The sequence below is a fragment of the Sceloporus occidentalis genome, unplaced genomic scaffold, assembly GCF_023333645.1.
Source record: "Sceloporus occidentalis isolate IW3139 unplaced genomic scaffold, rSceOcc1.0.p SCAF_1, whole genome shotgun sequence".
In the NCBI taxonomy this organism is placed as follows: domain Eukaryota; kingdom Metazoa; phylum Chordata; class Lepidosauria; order Squamata; family Phrynosomatidae; genus Sceloporus; species Sceloporus occidentalis.
Window position 1 is genome coordinate 108,525,631 of NW_028316981.1, and position 20,704 is coordinate 108,546,334.

Sequence of the window (20,704 nt, forward strand, 5' to 3'; positions counted from 1 at the left end):
GAACAGAAAAGTTTTACTGTGATAATTAACTAGAAAATAAACTGTCAACACACAGAGTGTGACTTATTTACAACACTCCCAGAAGTGTATTACAAAAAACACCTCCCTTAAGCAGTCTGCTTACAACAAGTCAAAGAAAGTGACTGATTAAGTATTCTCTTTAATTTTGTAATTTTTAAAAAAGGTATTGGCACTTTTGCTGGGAACTGAAAACTTAGATATTTGAGTCCATTAATTTCTTTCATTTGAAGGTTTTTTTTCTGATTACTCTGGGTGTGTTAGATTGTTGGCATCTCAGATAGCACATTTAGCAGGAAAAATTACTAGAAGCATAATTAAACCATCTTGCTCTTGATGGGGCAAGAAAGGGATATAAATAATATTTAAGCTGGTAAGTGGTTAAATAGTGGTCTCATAATGTCTACTCAGAAGGCTGCCTAAACTGTGGGCAATAGCTGCCTTTGCCGTATTATATCATTGGGTGAAAACTTGCTATCTCCTTTTTACCAATGAATCCAATATTCGAAACATTTACAAGAATGGACTTTTGAAGCTTTGAGTACCTCAAGGTTTTTATTTGCTGGACATGACACTAACAGCACAATCTAATGCATGTTTCCTCAAATGTAAATCCAGCTTTCTGCATTGTATCTTACTCCCAAGCAACATGTATAGCTTTATGACCTAACAATATATGTTTGATAATGAGGTCTACCCCCTTTGTTTGTGCATCTAACTGAGTGGGTTCTAGTTCATGAATATGTATGTCTTCAACAAGTTGTGAGATTTGTTTTATCTACTGTCGTAGAGTAACTCACTCATTTTTTTAATGTATACTTCTTGAAAAGCAGGCATAGTTGCAGAACTTTACCATGGTCCCAGTCATCCTAACCAGACCTTGATGATTAGTTAAGCAGGCCGGTTCCAGAAACCATGAATTGACCAGCATTTCTATAAAACCATGTCTTGTTTGTATGTCATGAGAAGTCTGTTGGGAGTGATCTGTACTCTGTCTAGTCAGTTTTTCTAGAAGGTGAAGCAGAATGGGTGGTCTCTAACTAGAAGAAGAGAGGAGTGAGTGCTGGAGCCTAAGGTTTGTGAAGTTTTCTTCTTGCTTGCTTGTGCAGTGTAAAGTTCTGGTCTAGCTTTAAATGTAAATCTAATCTATTGAATATTAAAATAATTGGGGCCATTAACTGTCATGGGGAGAGAATGATAAACCAACTGAGGCAGGGAACTGAACTGGCTATCCTGTAGAGAACACTAACCACTCCATGCTACAATATTATTTGTAGATCCCACATACTTATGTTTCCCTCTGAACAGGTGCTTTCTGTCCGAATAATAGGTTTCTCTATTTAGTCAATCATAGGTTACCATGCTATGTTGAATGCTGCCACTGTGGTTTTACAGAGCTGTATCCAACATTTACATTATACTAGCGCAAAGTCCATTGGGACCATCTACTCGTTTTTGGAATGAGCACAATGGTCGTATCCAACAGCTTTGTTGCACAAGCGGTTGTGCAAACAGTTACATACTTGACTATGCTACTGCTTACAAAACAATGCAATCCAGATCCATTTCATTTGCTAAGATTTTCACTCCACTATCTTCATTTTGGATGGAGGCCTTTATTATGAATCAAAAGTTCCTAATGTAAAAATGATATTAATTTATGAAAATATTTGCAGATAGCCTGTTATGCATTGCTATGCATAATATCTGAGGCTATGCATAAGAGATAAAACAGGTAAACTTTGTCATTGGGATCAAAACAAGAGATGACACCCCTCCCATTTCCAGCTGTAGGATGACATTTTAGAAAGCTATGTTCGAAACAGTGAAAATTCAGTGTAGCAATCAGAGTTTTCTCTGGAGGGAGTTTCCACTGATGCTATTGGGAGAAAACATCACAGCCTAATGACTGTTAAAAAGGATGCGGATTTTGTACCAATGTGGAAAAGATAGCCCCTCCTCATGTTACCAATAATCATCACTTACACAGACACCTTTATTTTCTTATAAACAACTCAGACTACACACCGACAGATGAACAGGATAAGATTATTTCCCCGCTAAATGGTCAGCAAGGCAGCTGTGTCTCATCTGATCTCCCCTACCCTTGGTGTTAAGACTTCAGATAGGCGCTATCCTTTAGGAAAGTAATTCAAATAGCAATTCTGATCTGGGACTTGCTTCACAGGATTGAGTTTTTCCTTTAACTTGCAAGATGCTTACTACAAAAGGGAGTATTTTTTGTGCTTGTACTGCCTCCAGGCTGACAGAAATGATGGGAGCCAGGGGATTAAAACGAAAGAGCAAAGGCTACAGTGGGAACTGTGAACATCTTCTTCCCCTGGGCCAAATATATCTATAGAAGGGGTTGTGAAAAATGTAATGCCAGAAAGGTAATATACATCTCTTTTTCACACAAAAGCACAAACACGCATACACAATCATCCTGTTGCTTAGCATCTACTTTCTTCTCAGACAGACACTGTATTAGGTCTTCTAATGCTATATTACAGTCTCAAGATCTGGACAGATGTTCCTTTCAAGTGACCTCCTAGATCTTAGAAAGGAATATGGGAAGCAGAGCTTGCAATGAACACAGATCCTATCAGTGAACATTCAAAGGCAGTATTTTGTCATTGTTGCCTTTCTAATACATGCCAGAAAAGAAAAGCTGTGATAGAAATTTTGAGTGGAGAATTTAAATGGAGATCTGTAACATGAATACATGTTGCTCACCAGGATCAAATAGCATTACGCCAGCAAATTAATCTTTTCTAAGCCAAAGACAAATCTTTTTAAAAAAATAATCTTAACCCCATGTTAATTTCAATGAAGTTTTAATATGTTCTGCAGACAGTGTACTGTTTTCCCTTCCCCAAAACAGCTTGGAATAGAAGCTGTTTGATTTTCATTCCGTCCCTTTGGGTATATGTTTCTATCTGAATTACAAATGTAACCATTTGTAGCTCATTCAGAATCTATTCATTCAACTAAAATATTATGATGAAATGCTGTTTTGCTAGGATGTGCAGGAGGGTCTCAGACCTTTGGATTTGATTAAAGAAATCAAAATTGCCTACATACATTTATAGAAAACAGCTACCAGTACCCTTTTATTTTTAATATAAACAAAGTAGACAAAAACCAGATAAGGCACTATATTCCAGGTGGGTTTGAATGGTGTAAGAATAGCATTAAAATATAAGGATAACTAAAATAGTATCTGAAAAATCATTAAGAATCTCACTGATGCTTTCTAGTGTGTTGTTCCAAGAACACTTTATAGCTTTCCTCACCCCACTAACTGGATGTTACAAGGCATATTTTGGAACCCAAAATGGGATACTACCATTGCCCAAGGAAGTCTACCCATGGAGATCTGTGGAATGACCCAGTCTGCTGAGTACATGGCATACTTGAAAGCACCACACAAAGTGATCTACTCAGGTATAGTTTATCTTATTTTTTTATCACCATCATCACTGACTTATTATGTTTGTGGTTCTAGTGCTGAGATGTCTACCCGGCTGCTGTGAGGAAGATTACTCCCCCCCCCCCCCCCGGTCCTAACACATACACACAATATGGATGGAAAACTGAGAAGTTCAGCTGAGAAGTGCTGGCATGTCATGAGGCCAGATCCAGATGTTAGGTAACACACCTATAATCTGATACACCCATCTCCCTTGGCCTACATGCTGGGGAGGGAACACAGTGGGATGACAATTTGGAATCACATAGATATACTTCTACTGTGTGGTTCCTTGCCATCTGATCATTGCTCTGACCTCACCTGCCTGCACCTCCAAGGCCCCTTATCTCAGGTACATCCCATTCGTAATGTCCTGACCCTTCACTCTGCAACATCCCACTCGTAAAGTAGTGATCCCTAGCATTCAAATAAACATGAGTAGAAATCCCTTTCATACTGTGCTGCTCAATGCAGGGAGGTCAAGAACGGAGGGGACTGGAGGCTGAGGATCAGGCTTGTGCATACACCTGTATCCTTCCTCACTTGTGATCATCATGTCAGCAGACAAATCAGATAAGTGAATGGAACTTAATGGAATGGAATTAAGTGAGCTAACAGTAGAAATAAGAAAGGTGCCTTGCAGTGAGTTATACTATTGGTCTAGCTGGTTCAGTATTGTTTTCTCCATCAGATCTTTCTAGTGCTGACAACCAATAAGCAAAATGCAAGTCTGTACCAGTGCACTTAGGCTGCTGTTGAGGTGGGGAAGCTGGTCCCTCTTCAAATAATTTTGTAGCCCTAGAGAACTCATGAACATAGCCATCTAATTGGTTGCATCTAGTTGATTGCAGGGGTGTAGTTGGTTGCAGGGATGCTCCTGGGTGCTTTCTGAATGCCCTTGTGTACCCAAGTGAGAAGATGAAGCCTTATAAATCTGCTTCTTCTTTCTCGGTGCACATCTTGGGACATCCTGGCATATCTGTGCAGCTCTTCAGTGACTGAAGAGACAGAGTGGTACTTGTGAGCTATGTGGCTCCTGGGGTGAGAGAAAAGGAGGTAAAGGATAGCTTCTTCTGCAAACCCCCCCCCCCCCCTAAATTCATATGATGCTGTAACTGGGAGGGGGGCATGCTAATCTATGTCATCAAGAGGAGTCTAGCCTGTGAATTCAGGGAGTAATATTTTCCATTCTAGCTATCTGAGCTCTTTCACTGGACTGGCTCCCAGATTGTACATGTGACAAATGCTTTTATTAGTATGTAATAATGAAGTGAACTAACACCTCAATCTTACAAGTCTATTTAGCAAATGAATTGTGTGTCAATATCACACCAAACATTTCCTAAAGTATTTAGATATTATCTTTATCAACTGGTTAGCCTGGGGAAAAATTGGTCCTAATTATTTGTTTGCACTGATCCCCCAGAGAAACAGTTATAAGCCAAGAATAAGAAGCAGTAATTAAAAGTGGAAATAGAGGTCTATTAAGACAGAGGAAAAGCAGATGTACAGAAGCAAAATAGTCTTCAGTTCTGGACTAAGGCCAAAAGCTTTGTGCTGTGCTACCAATAACTGTAATCCCACCTGCCAGATTGTTTCAAGATCAATTGATAAAGTCATTGTGTCTTAAATAAAACACAGGTTACACATGTGACCCAACCATGAAGCATGCTGAATTCTTCTTTCACCAGAGAGAGTAAATACTGAGCAGTTAATAACAGTCTTTCCACATGAAATCTACCAAGGGAGAAACCATCATTATAAATTTACCATAGCTTGCATCACAGCTGCTCTTTGAACCCATATTGTGAGTCAGCATCCAATGCACAAAGCTGTTAAATGTTTTAAACTTTAATACAAAAGCAACAAATGCAGCAGAAAGAATCAATACAACCATATTGCCTAGAATCATAGAATAATAGAGTTGGAAGAGACTGCAAGGGCCATCCAGTCCAACCCCCTGCCATGCAGGAACTCTCAATCAAAGCATCCCCGACAGATGGCCATCCAGCCTCTGTTTAAAGACCTCCAAGGAGGGAGATTCCACTACACTCTGAGGGAGTGTGATCCACTGTCAGACACCTCTTACTGTCAGGAAGGTCCTCCTAATGTTGAGGTGGAATCTTTTTTCCTGTAGCTTGCATCCATTGTTCCAGGTCCTAGTCTCTGGAGCAGCAGAAAACAAGCTTCTTCCCTCCTCAATATGACATCCCTTCAAATATTTAAACAGGACTATCATATCACCTCTTAACCTTCTCTTCTCCAGGCTGAACATGCCCAGTTCCCTATGTCTTTCTTCATAGGGCATGGTTTCCAGATCCTTCACCATTTTAGTCGCTCTCCTTTGGACATGCTCCAGTTTCTCAATATCCTTTTTAAATTGTGGTGCCCAGAACTGGACACAGTATTCCAGGTGGGGCCTGACCAGAGCAGAATAGAGTGGCACTATTACTTCCCTTGATCTAGACACTATACTTTTATTGATGCAGCCTAAAATTGCATTAGCCTTTTTAGCTGCTGCATCGCACTGTTGACTCATGTTCAACTTGTGGTCTACTTGGACTCCCAGATCCCTTTCACACATAGTCTCGTTCAGCCAGGTGTCGCCCATCCTATATCTGTACATTTCATTTTTCCACCCTAAGTGCAGTACCTTACATTTCATTTTGTTAGCTTTGGCCCAGCTTTCTAGTCTATGCAGGTCATTTTGAATTTTGATCCTGTCCTCTGGGGTATTAGCTACTCCCCCTAATTTAGTGTCATCTGCAAATTTAATGAGTATCAACACATAGAAATCAAGACACACCAACTATGAATATGAATAAATTTGATGGCATAGTTTTTGCTTCATTTGAAATATAAACTCTCATCTCTTCTAAGCACCCCCAAAATAAACAGACAAGATATACAGAGATTAGAAAGAAAATCAAAATGAAGAGGCAGAAAATGAACCTTCCACTCCCCCCCTATCCATAACCAGGCATACAGCCATTAGGGTCTGGTATCAGGCAGAGGTTCAGGATGGAGGGCAAAGAATCACATGCAAAAGAACCAGAATATAATTATAGGCATCTTTAATAAGATTACATTTATTTATTTGTATTCCATTTTAGTGAAGAGTTAATGAAGTCACAATTCAATGCATATCTTGTTGAAAACAATTCAGTACAACTCATGTGCATATTTTCCTTCCCAATCATAGTTTAACATTTTATGTTAATTAGAGATATATGCACACTGCTTTGAATAAATCTCCAAATCCAAATTGAGTTGGGTCAATTTGGACCAATTTGAATTTGGTCAGTTTAGCCTGTTTTGAATTGAACCCGGTCTCGAGTTATTTGGCGCAATCTGTAGAAGACAGGCCAAGCAATGTATCTTCTATAGCTCCATAGAAAGAAAATGAGATGGGTAGGTATGTTCATACAGAGAAAGAAGCCTAGAAGTAGACTTTGATGACTCAGAGTTCTAACTTCCAGCTGATGCAAGAATCTCACTAGCATTATCCAGTTACAGTGTTTACTGGGATGGATTTTGTGAGGTCACTGAGTTGTAATATGTTCAGTTGTTTCATGCAGAGTTGTGTTCATTTGCTAGATCAATTTATAGCTGCAGCCCTCTGCTTGCTGGACCCTCCTCCCAACCCCATGCTCACTACACTCTTTCTCAGTACAGTACTTCAACTCTTTTCATTACATCTGACCTTTTCCTGCATGCTTTGCTGCAGCTGTACATAAATGTTAAAGACCTTTTTAGACACTTGAGTAGCACAAAGCCTAAGATACTAGCAGATTGTGTCCACCAAGAAATGATGTTTTATCTTCTCTCTCTCAATTTCTCTCTCTTTCTTATTCTCTCTCTACTTTTTCTTATATTTGACTGTACTGTAAGAGTGTGTCAGCTACACACACAAAAGTAGTCTCTAGCAGCACTGGTATATCAGAGTTACCAGAGTGCAGAAAGCAGCATGAATTGGTAGGATGATTTTCAATGGATTGTACATGCTTTTAAAAATTATATTTCATTTTTAAGGGGAAAAAAGTTTAAAGGTAGTTGACACACACACACACACACACATAAACCTAGAACCTTGATTTGGATTCGGGACCATGTCTGAAACTTAAACAAGGCCCAATCCAAATCACAGAATCAGTCTCTGAGCCAAATCAGGACAACCTGACACAAAGCTAACATCTTTATCATTCATTTCATTCCACGAAAAGTATTCAATGGAACAGAATCTTAAGTATGTTCTATTTATATTGAGCTTATTTATAATTCTATGGTACTTTAAGGATGGCATAACTGATTACTCATTTCAGCAGAAATACTTTTTTTATAGGAAAAGGCCAGATTAAGTCACTTTTGATAAAACTAATCTTCCAAATTTTTACTCAAATGTTTTAGGACTCTCTCCTTGCCTTCTGATACAATCGCATTTCCACAGAAAATATCAAGCATCCCAAGAATCTATGCACTACAAAATAAAGTGAAAAGTTTACGGCACCTTTTTGAATTCTCCAGTATTTCTATATTCACACAACATCATATCAAAGAAGATTGGGATGGTAGCTTTTCTTAGCTCAGCTTCTGGAATAAGGGTCATTTCTAAGATTGGTCCAACCATGCCTGGGATGAAGTGAATCTTATTCTGCCCTGGGAAAAGTATGCAAAAGAGAACATTGAAAGAGGGTTGACATCTGTAAATAGATAATACCTACCTATTTTATTTCAGTTATGGTTTTATAATTACTTTTCTACAAACCTTTGATTGCAATCCTACATTCCCCTTCCTCATGCAGCCTTATTTTGGAGTTGACATGTTTAAATCTTCATCTACAGTGATGCTTCAAAACAGCCACTGGGGAAACAAACTGCTTCCAAAATACTGTCTTCATACCAATTTTATGCAGCTTCTCATATCTACACCAACATAGGGGCTGTCCACATAGACCAAGAAGCCTGTGTTCTCCCCAGCTTCATGTCATCCTGTTTGGCCAATGCAGGCCATTAGCCCTGGGCCAGGATCAGACTGGGTCTGGCAGGCTGATGTGGATCCAGTGGATCTTGCCTTATCCTGAGTCAAAGGGACCTTAACATGGGTCAGAATGACCCATTGTTTGCCATGAAGCTTCATAGAAACTCCATGGCAAACCTTGGCAGATCAGATGGCCCCATGAACTCCTTTCCTTACCCCATCATTGCTTCTAGTGAGAATCCTTGCTGCATTTGATGTGGAAATGGGGCATCTCCCTACATGGTTGCAGCCAGGTGCCCTGTTTCCACATCAGATGCAGTGACTGAGGTCTTCTCACTAGTGGCAGTGGCAGAGTACAGTAAGGGTCTGTGATGAAGAGAAGAGTAGGCATGTAAACACCAACTCATCACTAAGTAAGTTGTGGGGGGAAATGCACATATGAAGAAAAATGTGCAAAATTAGTTGCTAATTCCAATGGGTCAAATTCTTGCAATACAAAACAAACAAGGATGGAAAGAAAATGCAGGTGGGATCCAAAGAAATTCAACAACATCAAGACTGAGCAGTTTTCACATTCCTGTTTCCAAGCCACAATCTCTCAGTCACATAGAGTCCTTTGGGCATAATAATGTTGCCCATTTTTCACGGTCAATCGTATGTATAGTTCATCGAGCACTTTGCAAAAGCATGACATACAGCACTATTATAATTTATAATATTATATATATGATTATATAAATAGTGTAAACATCACCTTCATGGATCATTTTGCAAGACTTTCGATTCTCACAGCTGCTGTAATACATTCACAATTCAAGATATGTGGTCTAATACCACCTCAAGTGATCAGGTGGGATGGCCTAATGAATTCAGACTTTCTCATGCAGTCAGCATTCCAGTTTCAAATATCTCACTGCTGGGTATGCTTGGGAAAGAAAATAATTGGAAACAATATATTTCCTCACCCCTTCCCATCAAAACCAATCTATCAGAGAACATTTTACAGTAGCCATTTGACATGTTCTCTTGTCTTCGCACAATGGACAAAAGTTATCTGCCTTCATCCCTGGATGAATAATGTCAACCATTAGAAAGCTCAGAATAGAAATAGTGTCCTGGTAACTCTATTATAGATTGGCTGCACAATGACTTAAAAGCCATATGAAATAGTGAGCCATCAGAGTCTGCCTTAGGAGACATTTGCAATTATGACAGACAATAAAAAAATGAAGAAATTAGGTTGCAAATGTCATCTCTAACAGTAAACCAGGTTTTTCTTCAAATCTGGCTTTTTGCAGGAAAAAAAATTAAAAACCAGTATGAGAAAAATATTTTTGTCACTTTTAATAGACTTCCTCTGGCAGTGCTAAATAATGCCTAATGTGTTAGAGAAGGTAGATGAAAAGGGGAAAAGAAGTTGTGGGCTACTTTGATTTGTTGTATTATAAACTGGAGGAGACATGCTGTAATGCAACTAAATGGCAGCACTTTTTTTTTCAAGGGAACATTTCACATTAGACTGTTATAGTACTTTGATCCTGCTTTAACTGCAATGGCTGCACCCTATGGAAACTTTGGCTTTGTAGTTTTGTCAGAGACATCAAAGTTGCTCTCAGGCTGAGAATTCTAAAGTCCTCCTCCTTAAACTATAAATCCCAGGATTACATAGGATGTTGCTATAACCTAACTGTGTAGTGTGAGGGAACCCAAGATCTCAATTTCCTGCTTGTCCAGAGCTGTATACTTGTGAAAGAGGAAACATTAGCAAGGACTGTCTTAGATGCTCAGATACATTACACATACCCACTGCCTCCTCCTTATCACACCTTCCTACTATGAATGTCAACAGCACAGTGTGGAAGGGGCAGTGATGTATTCAAGTATTTAATTCCAAGTCTCACGTCCTTGCAAGTAAGTCTCAAGCTGTATCTTAAGTCTGGGAGTCAACTTTAACAGGAAAAACAGAGATGGGAGGGGGAGCTTGAGGTAGAAGGATCTTTCTTCTAAAGCTTTTCCAACGTGCAGCAGGGACAGGCTGCTGAGTAGACCTGTTATTTCCGGATGAAGTTAGGTCAGCAAGTTGATCATTAAAAATATACAAGTCTCGAGTTCAGTCAAGACCTCATTTATTGCTGAGTCAGGTACAAGTTGAGTCACCAAAGTGACTCAAGTGTGATTTGAATATAAGTCAATTGACTCAAGTCTAGATCACTGGGAAGGGATTATGAAAAGGGAAAAATTTATATGTACCCTAACTGACTCTGTGGTCCTCATCCTGGTTTCTCTCCCCTCCCTCCTTACCTAGCTCCTTTAAACCATTTTTTTAAGTGTGGGAAATTTTATTTCCTTCGACTGCATGCAGCATCAAGAGGAATATGACCAAACTGAAATGTAGCTAAACATAAATTTATCAATTGTAGAAAACCAGGAATAGTATAAGTAGTTATAACTATTGAAGCTGGCAATGTGAAAGAAAAATGTCTTAAATAAACAGCCATTCCCACCGAGACAAATGTGTATGATGCATATTGAATTGGTGCTTCCCCTCTATCATCATAAAGCCACTGTCATCTCAATATATACTTTAGTAGTTTTAAAATGTGTGTGGAAAAAGAATCTTGTTCTTTCTCATTTCAGTTGGAGATTGAACAGCTGCTTTCACAATTTTCATTGTGGTTGTTGCTTTAATCTCAGCAGAAAACATTAGTAATTTCTAACCAAAACATCTTTTATTTTAGTATCTTATTAAAAAACTAACTGAAATAAAAGTACAATCCCATCTGGATGTAAAAATAGTAACAACAATGAAGAAAAAGCTATAAAAATTAAAAATAATGTTTATTTATTCCATTACCAGTTCTAGTCCTAAAAAAGATGATTTTCAATCTGCACAGAAGCAAATGGATATGTTTGAAAACAAAAGGCTTTTACTGAGTAAGCAAAATTAGAAATGGCGAGACTCTCAGGAATGCACCCTGGGCATTAAACTGTGTGCAAATGTATCTGGGAGCAAATTTCTTTGAAAGTACCAGTGTTTACTCTGAACAGGCATGCATAGGATTGCACTGGTAATATAGACTGGCATTTTCAGTACAGTTCACTTTTGCTCTCTTTTTATTCTTTATTCTTGGCAGCTTCTTAGCTTTCAAGTACTGTAAGTGGAGCCCAGGGATGAAAAGGGGAACACTGGTATTATATTGTTGTTTCAAGCACTTGCTTAATTTTGTGACAGCTTATTTTGCACACATATTGTGAGAAATAAATGGACCAGCCAGAAAACACCTACCACAAATTATAATTATAGTCAGGTTCAGCTCACAGTTGAATTCCTGTTGAATTTGAAGTAACTGAATTGAAGCAAACTTAGGTTTTTTTTCCACCAGCTCATCCTTCAGCCCATTTCATTCCTGCACAGACTGAACATCCAACAATTCTATAATTCTGAGGGTGACTGGGAATCTATATGCTTCATCTGCTTATGACTAGAACTCATCAGTCCTTCTGAATGTCACATGTATGATGAATATAGCAAAAAATGGAATTCTAATGTGAAAATGAGATAAAATTATAAATAAAATTAACACTTTCAATCTAGGTGTCTCTGTGTCCTCACTAACTGGTGGAGAATGAATATCCCATGGTTTAAGTGCTGGATCACACTGAGCAATGTGTGTTTGCGTCAATGCAGCAATGCAGTACGTGGCAGGAAAGTGTGTTTTATAGTGGCTAGTATTCCTTCTTTAAAAAGTAACTAAAAATTAATTGTATAGGCATTTTTGTAAAATAAGAAAATAAAGTGTATTCTTAAAAATATTTTCCCCAAAAGATCTTGGTATTAGTCTGTTTCAGTATAGAAGGGAAAGCAGGGGGAGTGGAACCATTAAGAACAATTGGTTTATTTTACCATGAGCTTTCACGGATTTCACTTCATTGATCTGAATGTACCTTGGAATTATAACAATAGCTAACTACTTTTCAAAGGTAGGATTCTCAACAATGGTTAGGTACCAATAAATGTGAATACATAGTAACAGCTATAGGTATTTGCATTGAATAATAAATCCTTTCACATGCAAAGTGAAATCAAGTTTTCAGACAGTAGGGTCCTCTTTGAAAACCAACACCCAAAAAGTAGTCTTCTATTCTATTCATGTCCTTGATGTTATTGCGTGCCTTCAAGTCATTTCTGACTTACACCTTTCTTTAAATATAGAAGATGGCTCACAACATAGGTTGAAATGAAATACAGCTAAACCAATCTGCAGTAGGACCTTTTTTTATTCAAGCAGGCCTTGGATTCAGAATAAAACATTACCTTGATAACAGCTTTGTTGTGTAAATGGAAAAAGCTTTGCTTTTATTATTTTAAAAATATGCTTTATTTAATTTAACACATTTATTTATTTAATTAAATTTAATTAATTCATTAAAATGTGTTTTAAATCTGTATGTACAGAGATCTTTTAGCATCTTTGAGACTGAAAGAAAGAAGTTGGCTGCCAAGAGTTGTAGCACAGTATTTTTGTTCACTTTACATTTTCCTAATACTTTCCTAGTTTGAAGCTGCCATTGTGTGTTAAACCCAGGATTATCCTGCTCAGATCACAGGCTGTCCTTGCTTTCACTACAAATGGAATGTTTCCTGTTACTAATTTATCCCCTACCAAACTAGTCTTTTTTCCTTTCTCCTTTTCCTTTTCTCAAGTTTCAGCTCCATAACAAAACTGAACAGAAGACTGAACAACACTGTCAGAAGACTGACAGATCTGAAGCTGTTATGTCAGGCATATTTCTCTTCACTCTCCATACAAACTGCAAACAAGGATGCAATCATATAGTAACACAACAATAAACCAAAGATAATGTTTCATTACAATAGAAATGTTCCTCAAATAGAAACATTGTGCAGCAAGCATCTGTTTTTCTGATTGTGCTTACTTACCCAGTTTGTACCACATGTCACGAATGGCAAAGCCAATTAAACGGCGCATGTCTCCATATCTGTACAGGAATATAGAAAACACTATCTTTATCACAGTTTTATTGCATAAATGAGAAGACAGCTTTCAAATGATTTTCAGGGAGACTTACTTGTTCAGGATCTTAAGGCACTTGGCATGAGAGAACTGTTCAAGTTGCAAGGAATCCTGGGTGATAAAAGCCACTGCAAGATGAAAATAGTTGTTCCACAGCTGTAAATTGAACATAAGACAGAAGACTGAATAGCTGTAATGTGAAATTAGGTAGAATCTAAATAATTTAAAAGGCAATGAGAGGAAGCCTCTGCAAGATTTTAATCATATGCAAAGTTGTACATTGTTATTACATCGCAATTAGAATAAGACAAGTGTGTTTCTTTTTATACTTGCTGCCTTGCATTCCCTCAGTAGCATCAGGAAATTCATATGGGGTCCATTAGCTAATAACAATAAACCACAACTTACAGCACAGTCTGTGAAATGCTGCATAGCCCAGGTGAATCATAATTCCCTGAGATTCAAACAACTTGTTTAATTCTATTGAATTATAAATTAAACATAGCTTGTTGGGAAGGAAAAAAATATTTTTGATTTGGAAAAATCAAAATATGTAAAATATGCCCAATGGTAATCTGAACTGGTGTCAAGTTATTCCCTTGTATTTCTCCTTAACATTTCATGGTCCTGAATTCTGATGGCCTAATTCTCATGGCGACTGGAAATGAACTGAAATATATGTTGCCCTCCTTCCTTTAGTGAGGTGAACCAAAAACAAAACAAAACAAAACACTTTAATGGCAATGTGGGAATAGAATGTAATTTACCTAATTTAGTGAAAGAGCCCAGAAATGTCTTTAAAATCAAATTTAAAGTGTCAGAATTCACATATCTTAACCACAACGGTTCTTTCTTAGTGACAGATAGCAAGAGTAAATGTTACTGTGTTATGTGTTGTATTTGACACTTGTTCCCCTTCTTGATCCTTGGGTGCGTAAGAAATGAATATGTTGATGATTATGATGATGAAAAAGAAGAAACATGGATTTCTTCCATGAAAAACAAATCCATTCTAAGAAGACTTTTTAAAAAATATTTTGGTAATTTAAGCATTTAATGTTTATTGGGTTTATGAACTTGGTTAAATTAGTTGACACTATATGGAGTTTATCACACAGGGGAAAATTGGAAGTATAAATAGTGATTAACCCAAAATTGCATGAATGGTTTTCACATGACATGTGCAAAGTGGTATTATCCTATGAATAACCCGTGATTAACCCGCAATTGTACACAATTGCGCAAATGGTTTTCACATGACATTGAGACGAAATGTGATTAAAGTGCCATTATTCCATGAATAACCAGGCAAGAAACAACAGTAACTCATTCACAGAATTTTCCTGTGAATGACTTTTTGCTGTTTCTTGCCTGGTTATTCCCTGGTTCTTCGTGGGATAGTGGCACTTGCGTTAATGTCATTTTAAGCACATTTTAATGTCAATTGTGCAATTTTCACAGGTTAATCATCGTTTAAACTCCCATTTTCCCTCGTGTGATTAAACTCCTATGTCTTCCTACAGACTAATTTATTTGCTATATGCCAGATCAGAAGTATATTTGATGTCTCTTTTATTCAGCTAAATGCGATGACCCACTGATCATATGTTACTCATTTGAGGTATGAAGAAAGTTGTGGGGCCATATCGCTGCCTTGTCACCAGTGATATAAAGCTTCTATGGCACCACTGCTGCTTTCTACATATAGGATTGGCATCTATGTTTACAGAGTGTTATATGTATAAACGTCCCAGGATCTAGGGAAATCTATGTGCACAGAGATCTATGCACTTTGGTTTCCTTGACTCTGTGTGCCTATGCTACCACTGCGTAGGTACAGATTGCTTCAGCTTATCTTTATAGTTGTGCTTCTCACAAGTGACCTTCCAAGTTACATAGAAGGGGAACAGGATAACATTTTTTTTGGTATTTTTCCAGTCCTTAAACTTAGCATAATTGCAACAAGTCTCATTTATATTCATATCATAGCTCAAACTGAATCCTGAAACAGTATAATCTGTGGAAGGGTCACCCACCCATCACTATTTATAAAACAAACTTGCAGAAGAATCAAAACATAAATTGACTGATACTATCGAAAAGAGGGGTCATATATAACATTATAGCTTGGTGTGAAGAAATCTGACAAAATTAATCAGGTTTTGGATACAAATTCTTATTTATGGGGAAAGTAAACCTGATTTCTCCCTGCATGCTAGAAAACAATGAACACTCAAGCACAAGCACACTCCTTAAAGAAAACTGCACTGCTTTGTTCACCTGTCAGCCAATGTCATTTTTAAATGTTAGGGCTATTTCAGCTCTATAATAACTGTATGTTTGGACAATCAGCTTTACAGATTTATTGTTAGACAACAAATAGCATTTGAATGGCATACGGCACTGTTCTAATTGCTCCCTTTGTGTAAGCATCTGATCCAGAAGCGGCACAGAGAAGGAATTAGCTTCTGACCATTCAGAAAAAGTCCTCCCTCTGAGTCAGCAGATGGGCCTACCCATGTGCCCTTTTGGAATGCCCATTCCGCCATTGCTGTGTCATTAAGCGGCAACACATCCAGCTCCAACAGCATCCATTCAGTCTGGCATGTTTCCCCAAGCCTTAAATCCACTTGGAAATAGGGGAAGGCTTTGTTTATGGATACACATTCACCAACAGTTAGGGAAACACTGCTGCAGTCTCATTGAGCACAGTGAATTCTGCTGCTTTCCTTCTTATAAAAAAGGAGGGAAAGAATAGGATTGAACCAACTTTTTTTAAAAACAAAAATTATTATTATTATTATTATTAACCTTTATTTATGAAGCGCTGTAAATTTACACAGCGCTGTACATGCAATTTTTTTAGTTAGACGGTTCCCTGCCCTCAGGCTTACAATCTAAAAAGACAAGACACAGAAGGAGAAGGGAGTGGTGACGGGAAAGGGTAAGAGGTCCAGCAGTTCCTCTCAACCTCCGAGGCCTGGACCAAGGCAGATGGACAGGAGGGAGGGCTGAAAGAAACATTGAGAGAGATTCTATTAGAGATTGCATGTATATTCTAAGCACCCCTCCTGCAGTTGGAATCTATACCTTTCCAAAAACAAGTCTCCAAGAGGGGTGTGGGATATTCAGAGAATCAGAAAGAAAATAACAAGTACTGCAAGCTTCCTCTTTTTCATACTTTATTTTTATTTTTGCATTTTCTCCTATAGTGAAAGGGGTATTGCAGCACCTTTGAGACTATATAGAGAAAGAAAGAAGTTGGTAGCATAAGCTCTTGTAAACTTCAGACCTACAGCTGAGGAAGTAACTGAATTCTTATGCTACCAACTTCTTTCTTTCTCTCGGTTAGCCCCAAAGGTTCTGCAATATTCCTTTGCTACAATACCCCTTTTGCAAATACTAATGTAGATACAGCTGGCATATATCACAAGTAAAAGTGGAGGACAGGAAAAGCAGGACTGAGGGGAGAAAAACTGCATTCGGGGATATTTTCAAAAAATTCAGCAACAGGAAAAGTTATTCATTACTGAGAGGAAGGAAACTCAGTTGATACAATGTTGTTTTCTTGGAAGTTGTTAAAGGTAACTGCCATGGTTCAATGCTACAGAATTCAGGGATCTGTATATTCTTTTGAGATATTTAGCCTTCTCTCTCAGAGACCTCCAGTATCACAACAAAATATAAATCTCAGAATGGAGCCATGGCAGTTAAAGTGGTGTCAAACTGCATTAATTCTGCAGTGTGGCAGCGGCCCTAGTCTTTCTGAAACACTAAATTTACATGCATCAGCATGTGCAGACATGAACACAGACATTAAGTCAAAGAAAACAAAAAGGGGGAGAATGTGATGTTAATTCACACACATAGCATACTACTGGAACACCATACCCTCCAACAGTTCACAGATGAAAAGTGGGACACTTGTGATCAATCAGCATCAGACTGTGGTCAAGACGGAAAAAGTTATTAATGAGGAAGAACTGAACTAAGAGATGTGGCAGCAGTTTGCTTTTGTCTGAGACTACTGGAAAGGGCAAGATTCCATCCCTCCCCTCCTCTCCCACTGCTGAGTTGAGTGCAAACTACTTTTGCAGTTTGAACTGAATTTGGAACAAATGAAATAATTTTAAGACAAAAGGGGAAAGTGAGAGGAGGAGAGAGGAACTGGAATATTTTAAAAGAAGTTGAAAAATTGGGGGGCATCACACTTGTGCCCACTGCCTACAACTGCATCTTTCCTTGAGACTCTCTGGTTCACAGACTGGCACTAGTCCAAAAACCACCACATTTAGTAGCACTGCTCTATAGTACTGGAAGCCAAATATAGTTTAAAGTTGCCTTTTCCCACATTCTCTTACAGTAAAGAGAAACCATTGTGTACTGATTCACTTGGAGAACTAAAGAGCAGAGGTCAAGACCCAAGGCATCAGTCAGAAGCCAGGGAATCAAAACCAACATGGGGGGTGGGGGCATACAAAATAATAGTCTGGGTTCAGAAACAGGGCAAAGTCTCTGAGCTGGCTTAGATATCTCTCAGAGTGGACAATCCACGTTGTTTGGAAAGACTAGTAGATCATTTGCCCCTTCCATTATCTAGGGACACTGGTGCCACTTGGAAGGTGAGGGGGATGCGGACTACACCTAAGAGGAGGGGTGACACCCAGTTGGGCCCTCTTCCCACTGTGTGTGGATGCTGTTGCCAGTGTCTGACCTGGCTATCTAGGCCAAAGAAGACAAAGCTTCGGGGAAGGAGAGGCAAGTGGGCCCACACCTGTCTCCCCTTCCTTGGTGCCTTGGCTCTCTCTTGACTGGTCTCAGCTGGTGGCAGGGGTCAGAGCAGAACCCCAGGATCCCTAGGAAAGCCACTGTCTAGGGAGAATAATTGTTCAGTGCAACCAGTCAGGGCTGCACTAACTGAGCTGTGGGTGTACTGAGCTTTTCCCCAACACTCCAGTCCTACTAGTGTCTCTCAGGGAGATCCAACACTGCTGTTCCAGTTGTCAGCCAGTCCAATCCAGTCTCTTCTCCAATACCCAACAGGGTCTGGTGCAGTCTGTCAATAGACAGCACGGTACATGTGCAAACATGAATTTCACTGCAGCACTGTAAAGCACTGTTTAACAACCCTGAAGTTGAAGTGATAAGGAGATTTCCCCTTGCCCTGGGAAATGAGAATGTAAATGTAGGTCATAAAAGATTTACTGCACATGTGACACCAGGCAAGGAAGGGTCAACCTTTCCCTTTCTGAGTGTTTTTGCTATCAAAACTCACCCACCTGAAAGAAGCCCTAGTTCCCCTCTGAACAGTTAGGTTCATGGTCCATGAACTGCATTTTCTTTCTTAAAAATACCAGGGAAATGTGTAACAAAAATGGACTACTCTGCAAGGGTGTCAAATGTTACTGTCTCTCAGGCTTCCTCCCAGCAGCATGGATAGAAAAACATTTTGCAATTTGGATATATCTCATGCTCTCTCTACTACAACCCTGCTACTTTATTTGTATTGGTAAATTATTATCTTTAAAGGGCCACACTAGCTTCCCAGCAGACTTTGAAGGGCTGCAACACTCAACCCATCCACTGGTAATAAATAAATAAATGCACTGTTTTGTTCCTAAATTTCCCCAAACATCCTCTAGCAACAGGATGTGATGGGAATTCACTTCCTGTTCACTTTCCGTTTCAGAAAAAGGCCTTTGCTGGACCTAAAATGGCAGAGTCAAAAACATGATGAAAATGTCCCCATGTTTCCCAGAAGGCATGGCTGGTGGGGATTGGGGCAGAAAGAGATGCTAGGGCTGCAAAGGCCCTAGGGCAGTGATGGCGAACCTATAGCACGCGTGCCAGAGGTGGCACTCAGAGCCCTCTCTGTGGGCACACATGCTGTCGCCCTAGCACAGAGTTTGCCAGAGTTTCTTACTAGAAAGCCAGAGAGATGTGGCACTTTGCAATAAATAAGTGGGGTCTGGGTTGCAGTTTGGGCACTCGGTCTGTAAAAGGTTCACCATCACTGCCCTAGGGCTACAAAAATGGCCCTAGAGGCTGTATTTTGCCTGCCTGTTCTACACATATTGTGTTGAATCCAATATTGGTTCTACCTACCATAGACCCACTAAAATCGACAATACTTAATATATTAATGTTCATTATGTCCCAATGATTTCACTGGAAGTACTCTGAATAGAGCTAATAATGGGTTTTGTTCATCCCACTCCATGATCTGGTCAGGATTAAAGTTATAGAAGCCCCATCCTGTACACAACTAAGCATATCTATCAAACATTCACAACTCTAAATAAATAAATAAATAAATAAATAAATAAATAAATAAATAACACATGCCTGAAACTTCCCATGTTCCAAAAGAAAGAAAGATGTATGAATTAGTATACAGCCCTCCCTCCATATTCGCGGTGGTTAGGGGAATTTGACCCTTGTGAAAATGAAAAAATTGTGAATAACTCCACCCATCATTCAGAAGCCAGTTAAAGGGAAGGCTAAGTGGGAGAAGAGGAGCAGGGGTGCACACTCTTTTTTCTTCCCACCCTCCTGTCCCTTTAATTGGCACCATGCCCCTTCTCCTCCCCGATCCACTTCTTGGGCATCCCAGGGATAAGATGGGGAGAAAAAGGCAAGAGGTGCCTTGGTGCCTCCGAGACTTTTTGGCTTTAACCTAGAATCATAGTTGGAAGAGACCGCATGGGCCATCCAGCCCAACCCCCTGCCATGCAGGAAATGCAAATCAAAGCATCCCCGACAGATGACCATCTAGCCTCTCCTTAATGACCTCCAAGGAAGGAGACTCCACTACACTCCAAGGGAGTGTGTTCCACTGTCGAACAGCCCTTACTGGCAGGAAGTTCTTCCTAATGTTGAGGTGGAATCTCTTTTCCTGTAGCTTGCATCCATTGTTCCAGGTCCTGTTCTCTGGAGCAGCAGAAAACAAGCTTGCTCCCTGCTCAATATGACATCCTTTCAAATATTTAAACAGGGTTATCATATCCCCTCTTAACCTTCTCTTCTCCAGGCTAAACAACACCAGCTCCCTGAGTCGTTCCTCATAGGGCATGGTTTCCAGACATTTCACCATTTTAGTCACCCTCCTTTGGACACGCTCCAGTTTCTCAACATCCTTTTTAAATTGTGGTGCTCAGAACTGGACACAATATTCCAGGTGGGGCCTAACCAAAGGAGAAT

The 20,704-nt window shown here is 39.2% G+C and overlaps 1 protein-coding gene across 1 annotated transcript in view; it reads right to left on the minus strand.

The window, feature by feature from the left end:
• The window catches only part of LOC149321946 (dedicator of cytokinesis protein 2-like), a 348,354-nt gene that overhangs the window by 85,320 nt on the left and 242,330 nt on the right, over positions 1 to 20,704 (minus strand). Inside the window, exons 28-30 of the mRNA XM_089520310.1 lie at positions 13,560 to 13,660; positions 13,411 to 13,469; positions 7,998 to 8,146 (exon numbers count right to left, since the gene is read on the minus strand). Of these exons, the coding sequence (XP_089376436.1) occupies positions 7,998 to 8,146; positions 13,411 to 13,469; positions 13,560 to 13,660 (309 nt within the window). The remainder of the gene's footprint in view (positions 1 to 7,997; positions 8,147 to 13,410; positions 13,470 to 13,559; positions 13,661 to 20,704) is intronic.